Genomic DNA, 14150 nt, shown 5'->3' on the forward strand with positions numbered 1-14150 from the left:
CTATTTATACATTTACGAACAGCGATGTGGTCCCTACGAACTGAGCTACCAGACTGTTACATTACTGTGTATTAGAATCGGCGATGCCAGCTTGCTTCAATTTATTTAATTGTTCTTATTTAAATTTATTTATTTTTTTTATAATCATTTGAATTTATTTAGTTTAATATTTCAAGTATGTTGAAAAATAATGATATTTTTGTTTAGAAACTTGAATATGGTAAATTAAGTAGCTCTCAATGCATATAATGTAAATAGTAATAAGTAAAGAGATAACGACATATTGCTACTGCCCGAGAACTTTCTAACGGTTTTTTCAACCCAAGCCTCAACTTTGGAATAATTGACAAACTTCAACGCTTTGATGCCTTCACATTTCTGTGCCCCACCGATAATGCCCGTGAAATAAGTTTCGCAAATAATTGGGGAACCCAAATCACCGGGACAAACTTGTCCCTCAGCCTTCGGCTGTGCACATATGCTACTTTCTCTATCATAATTTTCCATTCCCTTACAGAAATCATGATCGCGTACTGCCACTTCCAGATACATCAATTCGTTGGCGTATGGACCATGCTAAATAGTCAATTTTCATATATATCATCATCAGAGTCAGTCGATCAGATAATCAATAGCTAGATAGATTATTACCGGATAGAGCTGACCCCAGCCCATGGTGATGCATAACATGCCACTGTAGATGCTGACCCACCTTCGTTTAATTATCGGCTTCACGTGTCGCGTATTGCCAGGAATTCGATCCGATAAGCGCAATAGAGCCACATCGTATTTCAAATAACGCTGATATTTTGGATGCACAGCAATCTGTGTGATGCGTCGACTGTCGTCCTTGTCATATCTATCCAAACGGCCTACAACCCCAAAGACGACCAGTAAGCCGCGTGGATTCATAATCGATTTATGACGGCTGTAAATTTAATATAAGAACATAATTATATGCATATATAGCTCTCTTTGCTGATTGCCTACTCTGTCACACAGTGAGCTGCAGTTAAGACGGTCTGACTGCTTAGAATGACTCCGGTGCAGAAGTGATTATCGCCATAGAATTTTATGTAACTCAATGTGCGTATTGAGACAATATTGCGTGCAAATTTGCCGTTATCGGGCACTACGCCACCTGCGATTAGCATCTGAAATTCATCATCCTTATTCCGGGTAAAGGTGCCGCGTTCCCCACTTTCCAAATCCAATTGGATAACCACCAATAGCCAAACAATTAAGATCTGATAGATATTCATTATTCATTGCTTCGACTGAGTCTCTAAAGGAATATTATAAATAAATACGAACAACTGGCATTTGTATCAAATGGTATGTGTACTAAAATCCAAAAATATATCACAGCATATAACTGTGCTATGATTTATAGTTTCGAAATATAACGAGTTTTCGATACCCTTTGTGCCGATCATTCAAATGGGCGGCTAAGCAAAATGGAGCTGTGGAGTTGCCAGTTAAATGCAAATAACTGGCAGTATTTAATTGCAAATAAGCACAAAGCATAATGAGGAAACATTACCTTTTTGAGTATCGATACATGATCTCGATATCTATTGCCAATGAGCAGTGCATTTGCCGGGATTTGATCGAGTGAACGCGAAGCTTGCGAGAAATTACAAATTTATATATATTGTGTGTTTTCTTTTATGAGTATAACATTTATTCGAGCAAGTTGCTCCCAACTACATATAGCAAATACTATGTGCCACAAATATCTAATACAAATCGAACTCTGGCATACAGTAAGTGTGGAACTTTTTTATATACATACACATGTACATATTGTATGTATGTACATATGCACAGCACATCTGTCTTAGATTTTGCTAGCACATGAGGCCGAGATTAAAACTACATAGTAACTTCAGTAACTAGTAATAGCTTCTGTGCGGCTAATTACGCCCACTGGGCGTTTACACAAAAAATATAGCACACACACACACGCACACATACATACACCATAATATATATAGAGAGGGAGAGACAGTGAGAGAGTATGGGTGGATAACTGTAATTTTGCTGATTCGTAAATTGCGGTTTCTGTGTGCGTTTGCCTCATTTACGTTTGGGCAGCTTGTAGTTCGTCGGCGGATGCAACTTGAGATGGTCCAGAAAAACTGGCTGCATATCCGCACACCACGAAATTTCCTCACGCGCACGCACCGGCCCATCCTTGCAGGTCAACCAATAGGTGCTCATTAATCCCTTGCCCTGCAGAGTAGAATCAAATTAGAAATGTGGATCACAATTATTTTCACGATATGCGGAATAGAAATAAAAGCGTTAGAGGTACATATGTATGGCATATTTATGAATAGACATTAGACATATAGGCATTATGTCGTAAAAAAAATATTCATATTCATATTGTATATATTGTATTATTTTCGCACTCCCAACAAATACGATAAAAATCGACTGCTCGAATATCGTAACAATATTTCAGCCCATAGCTTACCTTGACATCGATAAGACCCCGATGCTCGGTCTTGTAGCCGCCCACCTGTTGCAGAGCCTCGTGCATCTCCTCGGTGATATGTATCTTCTGTGCCTCGCCGGTGCTCTCCATGCGCGATGCCGTGTTCACCGTATCCCCGAATAGACAATATCTTGGCATTTTGGTGCCCACAATGCCGGCGACAACGGGTCCGGTGTGAACGCCGCAGCGGATCTGAACAAACTCGTCGCCGGCGCGTGGAATCCGAAACACAGACGAGGCGTCCAGCAAATCAAGTGCCATTGTTGCAATCTCGGTGATGTGCTTGTTGCCTGCGGGGGCGAACGAACCGAAACATATGTTTAGTATCTTTTTTTCTGCTACATTTTTTTGCTTTTTTTGGTAAGGGGACAGCATAAATTAAGGACGCACAAAGCCCAAAATTAGCGCACAAGTCTAAAACATGGGAATGGCAATGTTTGGCATGAAGGGAGCGGGGGATGTTTGACGGGGCGGCGCCGTGAGTTGGGTAAATGCCTGTTCGGATTGACAAGTTGACAATTTGCATGAATTACCGTTTTTCACGGGCAGCCCAGAGGCCACCATGTAGGAGTCGCCAATGGTTTCCACTTTGTAGACATCGTAGCATTCAATGCGCTCATCGAAAACGCGATAGATCGAATTGAGAAAGGTCACGACCTGTCGAATATATTTATACAGTTTACAGTTTACCGTCTCCATTAAGTTCTTTGATTTAATGGAGCTTACCTCCAGGGGTGTGCACTCGGCCGCTATTTCGGTGAAACCCACAATATCGCTAAAGTAAATGGTAACCGCTTCATAGAGCTCGGCGGGCACCTGACCGGGCACAATTTAATGAAATAGAAAGCCGTTAAAATTGAAATGCAAATACAGTAGAGACTCGCTATCGAAGACACGCAGGACCCATATAAATTGCGTGTTCAAGTAATATTAATAAATAATAAGTTATATGGAATTCTTACTCTACACACACACGCACACACACATACACATTCTCACCTGTTGCGTCTGCTTCAGCTGCATTGCGACGCTTGGCGGCAACATTTGAAAAAGCAGCGAATCACTTTTGCGTTTCTCACGCTTCAGCTCTTTGGCCTTCTGGGATAGATTCATGGCATAAAGCTAGCAAGGAAATCAATAATTATATTAATTCAGTACATCTACCATCTCTTTCTTACCTGTATAGTGGCTGCTGCATTCTTGACTAGTATGATTATAATGGGCGATACGAGCAGCACAACAACCAAAATGGCTATGCCAATGGCTTCCTTGCGGTCTGCTTCGACTAAAGTTTTATCTACATATTCTCTGCAACGAAAAGCAATTACTTAAAAATCTCTGCTTATAACTATGCTACACTTTGTCAGTTTCATATGCAAATAGGTTTCCATTTGTTGCTTATTATGCAAAATGGCGGCAAAGTAAAATGGAGTATCAGCATACCATTATCGATAGAAACCATATTCAGTATGCTGCACAGCTGCGGTGCTGCCATTTACATGCAAATTACATGCAGTATTTAATTGCAAATAAACATGTGCAAATGACTTGAGCAGTATTTAATTGCAAATCAAGAACAAAACAAAATGAGAAAAGATGACCATTTTGAGTACAATATCGATACATGATTTCGATAGCTGTTTGTCGCGTTCTGATCGAGTGAAAGTGAAATTTTGCAAATGTGTGTAAAAGTTTCTGTAAATGTGTGTTTAAAGGTATTTCCTCAACTTTTAGCTAATCACTTACTTAATTAGTCGGCGCAACGCTTTTTGTAGTATGCGCAAATCGTCCGTGTAGTTGTGCATAAACTCATTATATTCAACTGCGCTGCGCTCGTCCGAGATGTTTGGCTTATTCTTTAGGACCATGTTGCTCCTATTAATTATATATAAGTATATTAATGAATATAGTTAGTGTGCACATAGTACATTAAACGAATATCAATTAAAGCGCAATTATCATATGCCACTCACATGAGCTTAACGCGATGATATTTCTTGGAACTTGTGATATTAGTATACATGGGCTTCAGCATGGGCGCATAGTTCAAGGTGGAATTAATCATCTCTCGCGCCATAAACTCGTAACGCACATAGGATACGAAATTCTCAGCGGTGAGCGGCCCTCTGCCATAGTAGCGTATGCCAAAGGAGGTGGCTATATTCTGGCACTCAATGCTCTTTAATAGATTCTTAAAGCCCACCAAATAGCTGCAAGAGAAGTTTTTATTGTTCTGATTGGATGGGGGACGTGTGTGGACATGAGGGGGATGTGGTTAACGTACCGCCAAACGCCGCTGTTGTCCGTTTCTTTAATCTGCTCGTTTAGATGATGTAGCAGTCCCCGATTAATGGATGTATACCAATTCATAACTTCGGTTATGGAACTATCCTCTGGCTCTAAGCGCACACGTTCGCGAAATTCATTTAAGCGACTCTGGAACTCATTGCGATTCAACATAACCTCTCTGTCATCCTCGTCCTCATCAGGCGCCGTTGGTACACTTATCTCGCTCCAAGTTGTCATATTGTTTAGCGCATGATCCGTGTTGGCAAAGCGTTGAGTTAGATTTGCCCTGAACAGGTGTATATATACAATGTATATATATATTTTTTTATAGTTTCGCACTTGTTATGACTGTCAAAAGGCCAAGTTTATCATTATCTCAACTCACCGCTGCTTGCTGCCATTGGTAAAGATATAGAAGGCCACCTCGGAACGTTCGAGCTGCAGCCGCGTCACAACTTTGCCCAAGTCCGTTGCAATTGTCACCTGGTTTCGTGGGCGAACCATTGATAAATGAGATTATCTAGTGTGGGTGGTTACTATATGTGTGTGTGTGTGTGTGTGTGGGTGCTTGTGTTTCTTTCTCTGTGTATTGTCCTTTGCGGGGCGTGGTCTTGATTAGTTAGTCATTTGCTTGGTAACACATTGAATAATTCATCAAGTTCGCTTACTTTTGCATATACTTATTAATTACTTAGCGAAGTATTTCTATTCGCTGGCTTATTACAAAAGTTTTCCTTTCGATTATTGAGTTTAATTGGGTGTAAATTGAAATATAGTATGATATTAGGGTTTTTAGCAGACATTTCTTTTATAACTAGCTTTTGATTTTCGACTGTATTTGTATCTGTTTATTAATCTGCAGAGTGGGTAAACCTTTGTTAATGCATAAATATAGATTTATATATATTTATATATAGATTTAGATTTGATTCTTCAACTTACATTTATAGGAGCTATTTAATTTAATATTTTAATGTTAAATTTAAGACCCACTTTTAGGAATACAATTTCACTTTTAAAGAATACAACTTGATTGCTCTAGGACTCTAGGACTTTTGTGGTTGATTGCCTGATATCCTGAGGGATTCCCTTTGCATCTCTCTCTTTTATTACTTATTCCATTTATTTCGATTAATATTTAATTTGTATTGATTGCTGGCAATGTGAGAAAATACTCCAGAGAGAGAGGGAGTGCGAGAGCGTCAAGTCCCTACAGCCAATTAGACAATTTTCAAATTACTAAACACTTGAGAGACTCTAAATTGTTTTCTGCTGCACTCTTGAGATTGTTAATTGCGAAGCCCGCTTTAGGCCCTTTGGTTAGGGTATACACTGAGCTGTGCTTGGCCGCATTCAGGTCAAGTACGTGACTCAATTCAAGGACTTTCGCCGTGTGCGCATTTCCTGGCTGCCACGCCCACACAACTTTTGTAACTGTGCCAATGCATATCTTCGCCTATCAATTCACTTTAGCATCAAGCAATATATTTATTTATTTCTTTATCATATCTCACGCATTTGCATAAAAAAAAAGTGAAGAAAAAGCGGAGAAGATGGCGATGGTGGGCAGCAGAGGAGCTCAACAGGCGTCACTCAGGTGGAATGGGATTGAAAGCTCCGACGACGTTGAGTACCTTGTCTAGCGGCTGCTTCGTGCGCACTTGAAGCATGCTGCACTTACCTGACCAAACAAATATTGCCGATTGGAACCGCAACGCCACGCCCACACCCGTTCGATAGCCATCGTCGTCATGAGCGCACAGCGAGTGAGAGGACACTTGCTACACTGGACTACACATCTGTAACTTTTCTGTTTGCATTTTCTTTTTTTTCTTTTTTTTTTTTGCTGCTCAAGTGACCAGTGAGCGTGCCAGGACATGAACTTTACTTGCCTCGTATGATTGAATTTCAGCAATAAATTTTAATTAAGCTTGCAGACTTGCTCCTTTCCATCTATCTACCCCCTCTCTCTCTCTCTCGCTCTGTTTGTTTGTTCACCTGTTGACTTACCTGCGTCTCAATGTCGGCCACATCGGCTCGATACTCCAATATCTCTTGCAGGGTTAGCGATGTTTGCACAATCAATGCCAATATGGGTATAAATGGTAGAATTATCATCTGAAAAATTGATATATGTATATGTACAGTAATAACTCTATAAATGAACAGTTGAGTGAGGGGCAAATATGTTCTTAAACTGAATTATGCATTATATATTAAATATATTGCTATAATGTATAACAAAAGACCATTTAGCTGTTTACAGTGATCTCTCGACTAACGAACAATCAAATTGAATAATGCCTAATACAAAATTAAATGGTTAACACAATTAAAAGCTGAGTCGACAGTGAACTTTCGGTTAATGAACGGACAAAATTTAATAAATCACAATATGTTACATAAGTTTTCACATTATGTTACATAAGTTTTTCTATATTCAACTATAGTAGAAACTCTCATAAAGTCTACAGTAAAGTCTCGCCTAATAACCAGCTGTTTTTCTTCTGATATAAAATATGGATTTCTAATTCGTTTTTGTCATAAAAGTCTGAAGAGGCTTACAACACTGTATCTACAGTGAAGTCCCAGCTAATGAACAGGAAAATTTCAATAATATATATACATTTTTTTCATATCTTCAGCAAACGCGACTATTGAGAGCTTTACTGTACTCAATTTTTCTCTACGAAATACTTTGATTCCCTCAATCTTTCCATATTTTTAACCCAAGCTTTCGATTGCTCTTCATTCCCTTCTCTCTTGGGTAGCACACACTGTATACGGTCTATTTTTGATTTCTCTAGAGTTGCCTATCTATTCTCATTTGTGTGTGTGTGTGTGTGCGTCTCTCGGTGTCTGTGTGTTGTAGTGTGATTAGTCTTTATCGTGCTGCGTTGCTAATCGCGGCACTTCATTTGGTCAGCGCACGTGACCGACTCGACGCCCCTCCTCCCTCCTCTCTGCCCATCGTTCACTCAGCCTTGCGTTCGTCCAGCTGTTGCGCTAATTAAGATGCATACGCTTTTGCTAATTTATGCTGGCTGACACATACACACAGACACACACACACACACACACCCACCTCTGCTCCCTTTTCTTTTGGGCCATATTCAACTCACCTGCATTAGCTGCAAACGTCGCCCCGTTTTTATGGCCGGATTTCGTGCCGCTGCACTGCAGCATCGTCCGCTGCCAACATTGGAAATATCCTCGGAACTAATCGAGCGCACGGAAATTTTATCGAGTTGCAGATTGTGATGCGTGTGTGTGGGCAACAGCAGGGAACCACTAGCACCAGCACCAGCACCACCACCACCATCCCCAGCACCACCGCCCGTGCCACCAGCTTCGTTGCCTGAACGAATGGCGGGATGATTAGATTTGCAGTTGCTAATGTTTATCTTAATGCATGTGGATGCTGCGGCAGATGCTGAAGCGGAGGCTGTAGCCGAGGCTGTTGCATCCACAGCTGTTGTCTCCATGTCGCTAGATAGTTGTTGTGGTTGCTGTTGTTGTTGTTGTTGCTGTTGTTGTTCTAAACCTATATTCAATTTGCAAGCTGCTCTACCATTTAGCATATTGTTCATTGCCCAAGCGAGCACATCGAGAACGGCTCATAAATACAAACGTTTATGGCTGCATAAAAAGTGATACATAATTGTTGTTGTTGTTGTTGTTGTTGTTGCTCGAGTGTATCAGCTTCGATCATAGAGAGATAGAAGCACTTGTCTGGCTTTTTCCAGCCAACTCTAATGAAATGAAGGCGAGTCGGACGCTGATACGCGCAAAATAATTGCAAAAAGGAATAAATAGAGACACATATGTGTGTGTGCATATGTACGAATGTGTGTGTGTGTGTGTGTGTGGCTGTGGGTGTGATAAGAGCTAGAGAGCGCAACTGAACGACTCAACCAGTCAGCGAAATGTCAGCAGAACAAATTTGATGGATGAGCAGCCAGCGATGGCTTTCATGGGTTTGGGTTTGGGTTTGGGTTTGTTTTGTGTCCTGTCCAGTCCTGTCGCACTTTCAGTTTAATTGAAGTTACATTTGATATCAAAGTGAGGAAATGTAATGAAAGGGCGAGTAAATAAAGGATTATTAGCACAAGCAACATTTCAATTGCTGTCTGCTTATATTTTTCGCTCAGTGTAGCTTTGTGCAAACAATTTCTGCAATGCACACCCACTCACACACACACTAACACACCCATTGTCACACACACACACACACCAGACAGACACACACACACACATCCTTTCGACACTGCCTGTTGCTCTAGTTGTTTACTTTTCACACACATCAAACGCATTTATTGATTAAACTTTTAATTGCCTTGACAAATGCTCATCAAACGGGGCAAAAGTCAATCAACACACATTAATGAAAACAACAAAAATTTGAAAAAATTATTATTAATGTAATAGCACGTTAGGAAAAGGAAATGCTCTGAGCATGCCATAAATTTTCGATTTTAAACCACGAAAATGTTCCACGAAATTTCGTTGTATATTTATTTGCACATCAATCGCGCCCGCACATAAACAATAAATATTATTAATATTATTTTTATTGCCACATTAAATTGTGGAGTGGGCTGCACATGGGGGTGGCGAGCCACAAAATTCAATTATCTATGTGGGCCAAATGCTGGAATACCGTTAATGTCGCGTTATGCGCTCAGGAATTACGCGTGTTGTTCCAACTGAAGCGACCGGCAGCAACTGAACTTAAACCTGTTGAGTTTCGTCCGTTTATAGTAGGTTGCTCTGGTTCAAATCCCTGTTGGGGTAGCCGTATAGCCCACCCCCAGGACCACCCACAGCTGTTAGGCAGCTGTTAACGGTTTGAGCGACAACTGAGTCGCTTGTGTCTCAGACTTTGGGGTTTTTTTGTAAATTGTTATGATTTTATGTAAATATTTTGTACAGTCTTAACTTTTTATATTTATTTTTAAATTTGTTTAAAAATTTTTTTTATTAACAAGAATAAATATTGCTGAAGTATAACGGTATTTTAGTAGCTTACGTGGTGAACTGCTTGAAATTATTTACTGAAATACTGCTTGCTGTATACAGAGGCTGTGAAGCTTATCGTAATTAAGCAGTACAAAGCTGATTGTTATAAAACTTAAATTGCATACGAAATTGGTTATAGGGAACTGTGTGCTATATGCAAGCAGTTAAAAGCTAACTGATGGGCAAGGACTTCGCGCGTTTTTTAATGTGTATTTGATAATGATATTTGTATATATGGATAGCAGATATATAACCGTACATTTATTTCACGGCGGACGTATAGACTGGCATGCATATTTTGTTCTGTTGAACTTCTTATTATCTTTGTGTGCGTTTTATTTCTATGAACGAGGTACAGCTCTTTGCTTATGCTCTCATGGCGGGCTATAGAGATGGAGATTCTCTAGAGATGGTAAGAAAAGATGGGCTTCAGAGTGTTTTTTATACAACTGCATTTGTGATATGACACAATAAGGTTGAAAACCACGTTTATAGAGTTAAATCATTTTACAACCAAATGAATAAACACAATTATTAAACATTGTTTATACATCAGTCATTTGAATCGAATTCAACTATGTGCTTTCTGTGTTACTGTCAGCAGTCTGTTGTATTATATTTTTAATTTATAATTTCGTACACTCGCTGCGTAGTTTCGATGTTTATGCAAGCCGTTTTCAGGAACAACTGAGCACAACGTCCATCTATTGCTCTTCCAAATACCATTGAATCTTTTTCTGTGGCAGTTTCGGAGTCGCCCCGCTTTAACGTATGCTTGTTAAGCGACAATAATGCAAACAGAAGAGTTTAATACGTAATTTGCAATTCGTATTAAATACACGTGCTATGAACAGAGTAATAACCCCGCCAACATATATTTATTCAACTAAATTGTTTAAACAAATTTGCACATGCAAAAATGGCGCTACACAAATATGAACTGCTTGCTTAGCTACGCTCCACTGCTTGCTCATTTTCATTTAACTCGTGTCACAAGCTGCTTGCTATGCGCCTGCCGTATGCAAGGCTGCTTGCTATGATCAGGACACTTGTTGCTTTCTGTCGCATCTCTGAGTTTTGGAAAGCTTCAATTTAATTGCCACAACATGTGGTATGATTAATATCTAGCCATTAAATGAAGTTATTATACAACAACAATAACATAATAAGCGCATGCACGACAATATATAAATCAAAGTGGGATTGCCATTGTCACGCCTCTCTGTGAGCGCATGAGATCATCGCGGCGATAAATCGACTCCATTCTCGCCTCCAAAATAACGCCTAGAGGTACGCAGACTTTCCCAAAAAAAAAAAAAAAAAAAAACACAGCCATTTGCATAACTAGCTGTAAAAGTGTTTAAAACATTAACAATCGCTAGCAATTGGCTGAATGCTGAATCCGCCAAAAGACAAAAAAAAAAAAAAAACAACAACAACAAAAAGTCAAACGAAATGATATACGAAACAACAATAACAACAACAACAGCAACAGTAAAAAAGCTAAATAAAAAATATGCTCAGTTAATGTAAAACGCAAACCAGTTCTAAACAGTAGAAAAAGAAACAACAGCACAACGCTGCTGTTGGTCGAAACGTTGGGCGCATCATCGCAGACCACCTTGTCGGCTGCTGCTTCGCTTCTCGCTTCTCACTTCTCACTTCTCAGTGCTCACTGCCGACTTCTCACTTCTCCCGCCCGTCCAAATACAATTGGATCGGGTAACTTTGAACTGGGCGTCGCGTCTAGGTGTTGCTGCTGTCGCTGCTATGGTGTCCAAATTGATGTTTCAATAAAGACTATAAATTTATGACTTACGAATCAAGTGGTTAAGAGACATTCCCCAATGCCGGACAACGAGTAGGTGTCGCTATTGGTGCCACAATGAATTAATTTGGACAATTTATGAGCCAATCTTAGAGACAGCCAGCCACACAGCCGCATTGCCGCACAGTTACAGCCAGCTAACCAGCTTCGGCTAGGCCAATCGGCTAGGTCTATTCAACTAGCACGGTGGTCGAACGTTTCTATTCGAGAAATTGAATTATAATTTGATGCCCCAAACGCATCTGCATACATTAACGAATCGATTGGGCCACATAAATCTGGCAGCTGCGACACAATTAGCAGACGCCAAAACCAACCAAAGCCGCCACCCAAAATTGACAGTCAAACCAGGCAGCCAAGCCAGTCAGCCGGCCAGCTAGCCAGTCGTTCCGGCCCGAAAAGTGTACGTACATAATAGTCCGCATTGCTGCGCTCCAACAGCTGAAAGATAAACCTAAACGTAAACATTCTGATGGAACAGAGCAAGTCGATAAAGAGATGCTCTTTATAGAATACATTTTATTATGCATACAATTTAAGAGTTAGAGCTTTTTCGGCAATTAAAATGAGAAGACTTTCGAGCTTGAGCGTATATAAAATTAAACAGAGATGTATCAAGTAGGAGTTGGATATGGCAAGATTGTCTGGCAAAGCTAAGACTGTTTGAATTTTCTATATATTGTGCGCTGGTAATGAAATGAAATTCACAATTTCTGGTATAATTGAAAGAGATTCAAGATGATGAATATTGATTAATTTAAATTTATTGATATGTATTTATATCTAAGACTCATATACGTGTTTAGTATGATACTATACATAGAATGTCTTTTTCTTTGAAACAATTCATTTTTTAGATAAAAGATATATGGCCATATATACAATAGCTATATGGAATATATAAATATAGTTATATAAAGCAAATATAGATGATAGAGAAATATAAATACATACATAGGTATCGCAAAAATATATAGATAACAGAACGATAGAGAAATAAAAAATGTTGATAAACAGATATATATATATATATTATATATATGTATATATTAAATATGAATGATTATTAAGTTGATAATTATTAAGTTTAGGTAAAATCCTATGTTCCATAAATGTATATTCAAAATACGTATATTTCCAAAGCTTCTAAAATTCAGCAGAAAATGTTAAATACCAAAGCAAAGTTTCACTTTCAGATTCATATATACATATGTATATCTGACAAGTGCAACACTTGAGCTTATATGCCCCGAGTGCGCTTACGGATTCTCAAGAGCTTGGAACCGAGAGCTGTCCACATTCTGCAGCCTTGCCATGAACTGACTCTTAAAATGTCTCATTTAAATAACTTGCATGCATTTAGTCATCCTTTTTGTCCCAACTTGGCAACAGGCTGCAACTCGTTGCGGTTGTTGTTGTTGCTGTTGTTGTTGTTGCCGGCATGCGCCCAGGGCAGAGATCGTCGTCGGCGACGACTACATCAACGTTAAGTGGACACAAAAGTCGCCTCTCGCCGTTGAGAGTGTCGCGGCGGAGAGTATGTAAATCGTATGCGATTCTTTGTTTGAGATTTGCAGCGGGCTGCAGTTGTTGCTTGATCGATTTGGTCTTGCTTTTGTCAATGCGATTCAATTGTTTGACACAAACAAAAGGAGAAACATGTGTGTGTACAAGATTTACATCAACAACGTTTCACTGTGTGTGAGTGTGTGTGTGTCTCTGTGTGTGTGTGTATAATGGAGACATTTTTATTTGGCCTCTGCTAAATCTTTGATTTGACAAATTTTGAGCTGTTGTTGAGTCGTTGCAGCAGCAGCAGCAGCAGCAGCTGCTGCCCAGACAGCAACCCCGCTGCATTTTAATTAATTCAAATGCAATTCAGCAGCATCCGCAGACGAGTGAAGACGCGCTGATTGAAGCTGAAAGCCAGCACGTGAGACAGCAGCAGCAGCAGCAGGCAGGAGGCCTCAGCAGCAGCAACAGCAGCAGCAGAAGACAATCAGACAGCAGCCACTGTCACTTTTTTTTTATTTTGTATTTCTTCTCTGTTGCGTCTTATGCGGAGAGGGGGTGCAGGGGCTATGGACGTACTCGGCTCATTCAGTAAACGTTTGTGATTTGTAACGATTGTGCAGTACATAAATCAGTCATGGATTTATTGCGAGAAATGAAATTTGCTGGCTACGACTTCGACTCCAACTTCGACTACAACTTGGCCTGGGTGAAGGTGAAGCATCTTCACTTGGCTCTCGCTACGTTTGTAGCTCTGTCTGTCTGTCCGTCTGTCTGTTTGGCTGTTCGGCTGCTGGGTCGTGGTCGTGTGAGTGGCGCTGCGTGTGGGTCGCATAAATTTCACGCTTTGCGCAGGCGCTGCTACAAATCGATGTTCTCTTTTTTTTTATACCCACAAATGGCAATTGTAAATGGCTAAAATGGGGTATATTTGTTGCTTTACTTTATTGACGCATATAAAATGTTTATTAGCTGATCGAGCCGAGTCCTTTTAGCCAT

The 14150-nt window shown here is 39.9% G+C and overlaps 2 protein-coding genes across 3 annotated transcripts; both read right to left on the reverse strand.

The window, feature by feature from the left end:
- Positions 1–206: 206 nt before the first annotated feature.
- On the reverse strand, positions 207–1397 carry LOC108653148 (granzyme B-like). Its single transcript, XM_018103462.3, has 3 exons — positions 991–1397; positions 652–928; positions 207–576 (listed from the first exon to the last, which is right to left on the reverse strand). Exons 1-3 carry the CDS (start codon positions 1260–1262, stop codon positions 226–228), a joined length of 900 nt encoding a protein of 299 aa, XP_017958951.1. The 5' UTR covers positions 1263–1397; the 3' UTR covers positions 207–225.
- A 257-nt stretch (positions 1398–1654) lies between these two features.
- Positions 1655–9601, reverse strand: LOC108652708 (uncharacterized). Of its 2 annotated transcripts, none has more exons than XM_030391031.2 (13): positions 9453–9601; positions 7915–8431; positions 6803–6910; positions 5178–5275; positions 4788–5078; positions 4477–4713; positions 4250–4378; positions 3682–3811; positions 3503–3625; positions 3230–3319; positions 3037–3160; positions 2483–2793; positions 1655–2235 (listed from the first exon to the last, which is right to left on the reverse strand). In XM_030391031.2, the coding sequence occupies exons 2-13, from the start codon at positions 8380–8382 to the stop codon at positions 2080–2082; spliced, it is 2265 nt and encodes a 754-aa protein (XP_030246891.1). In that variant the 5' UTR covers positions 8383–8431; positions 9453–9601; the 3' UTR covers positions 1655–2079. The 2 variants fall into 2 exon arrangements, with proteins under 2 accessions (XP_030246891.1, XP_089117858.1); XM_089261732.1 differs by having other exon boundaries at positions 7915–8570.
- Between the last annotated feature and the right edge of the window lie 4549 nt (positions 9602–14150).

This window comes from Drosophila navojoa, chromosome 5 (assembly GCF_054131105.1).
Source record: "Drosophila navojoa isolate 15081-1374.11 chromosome 5, UAZ_NAV_1.0, whole genome shotgun sequence".
NCBI classification, from domain to species: Eukaryota; Metazoa; Arthropoda; class Insecta; order Diptera; family Drosophilidae; genus Drosophila; species Drosophila navojoa.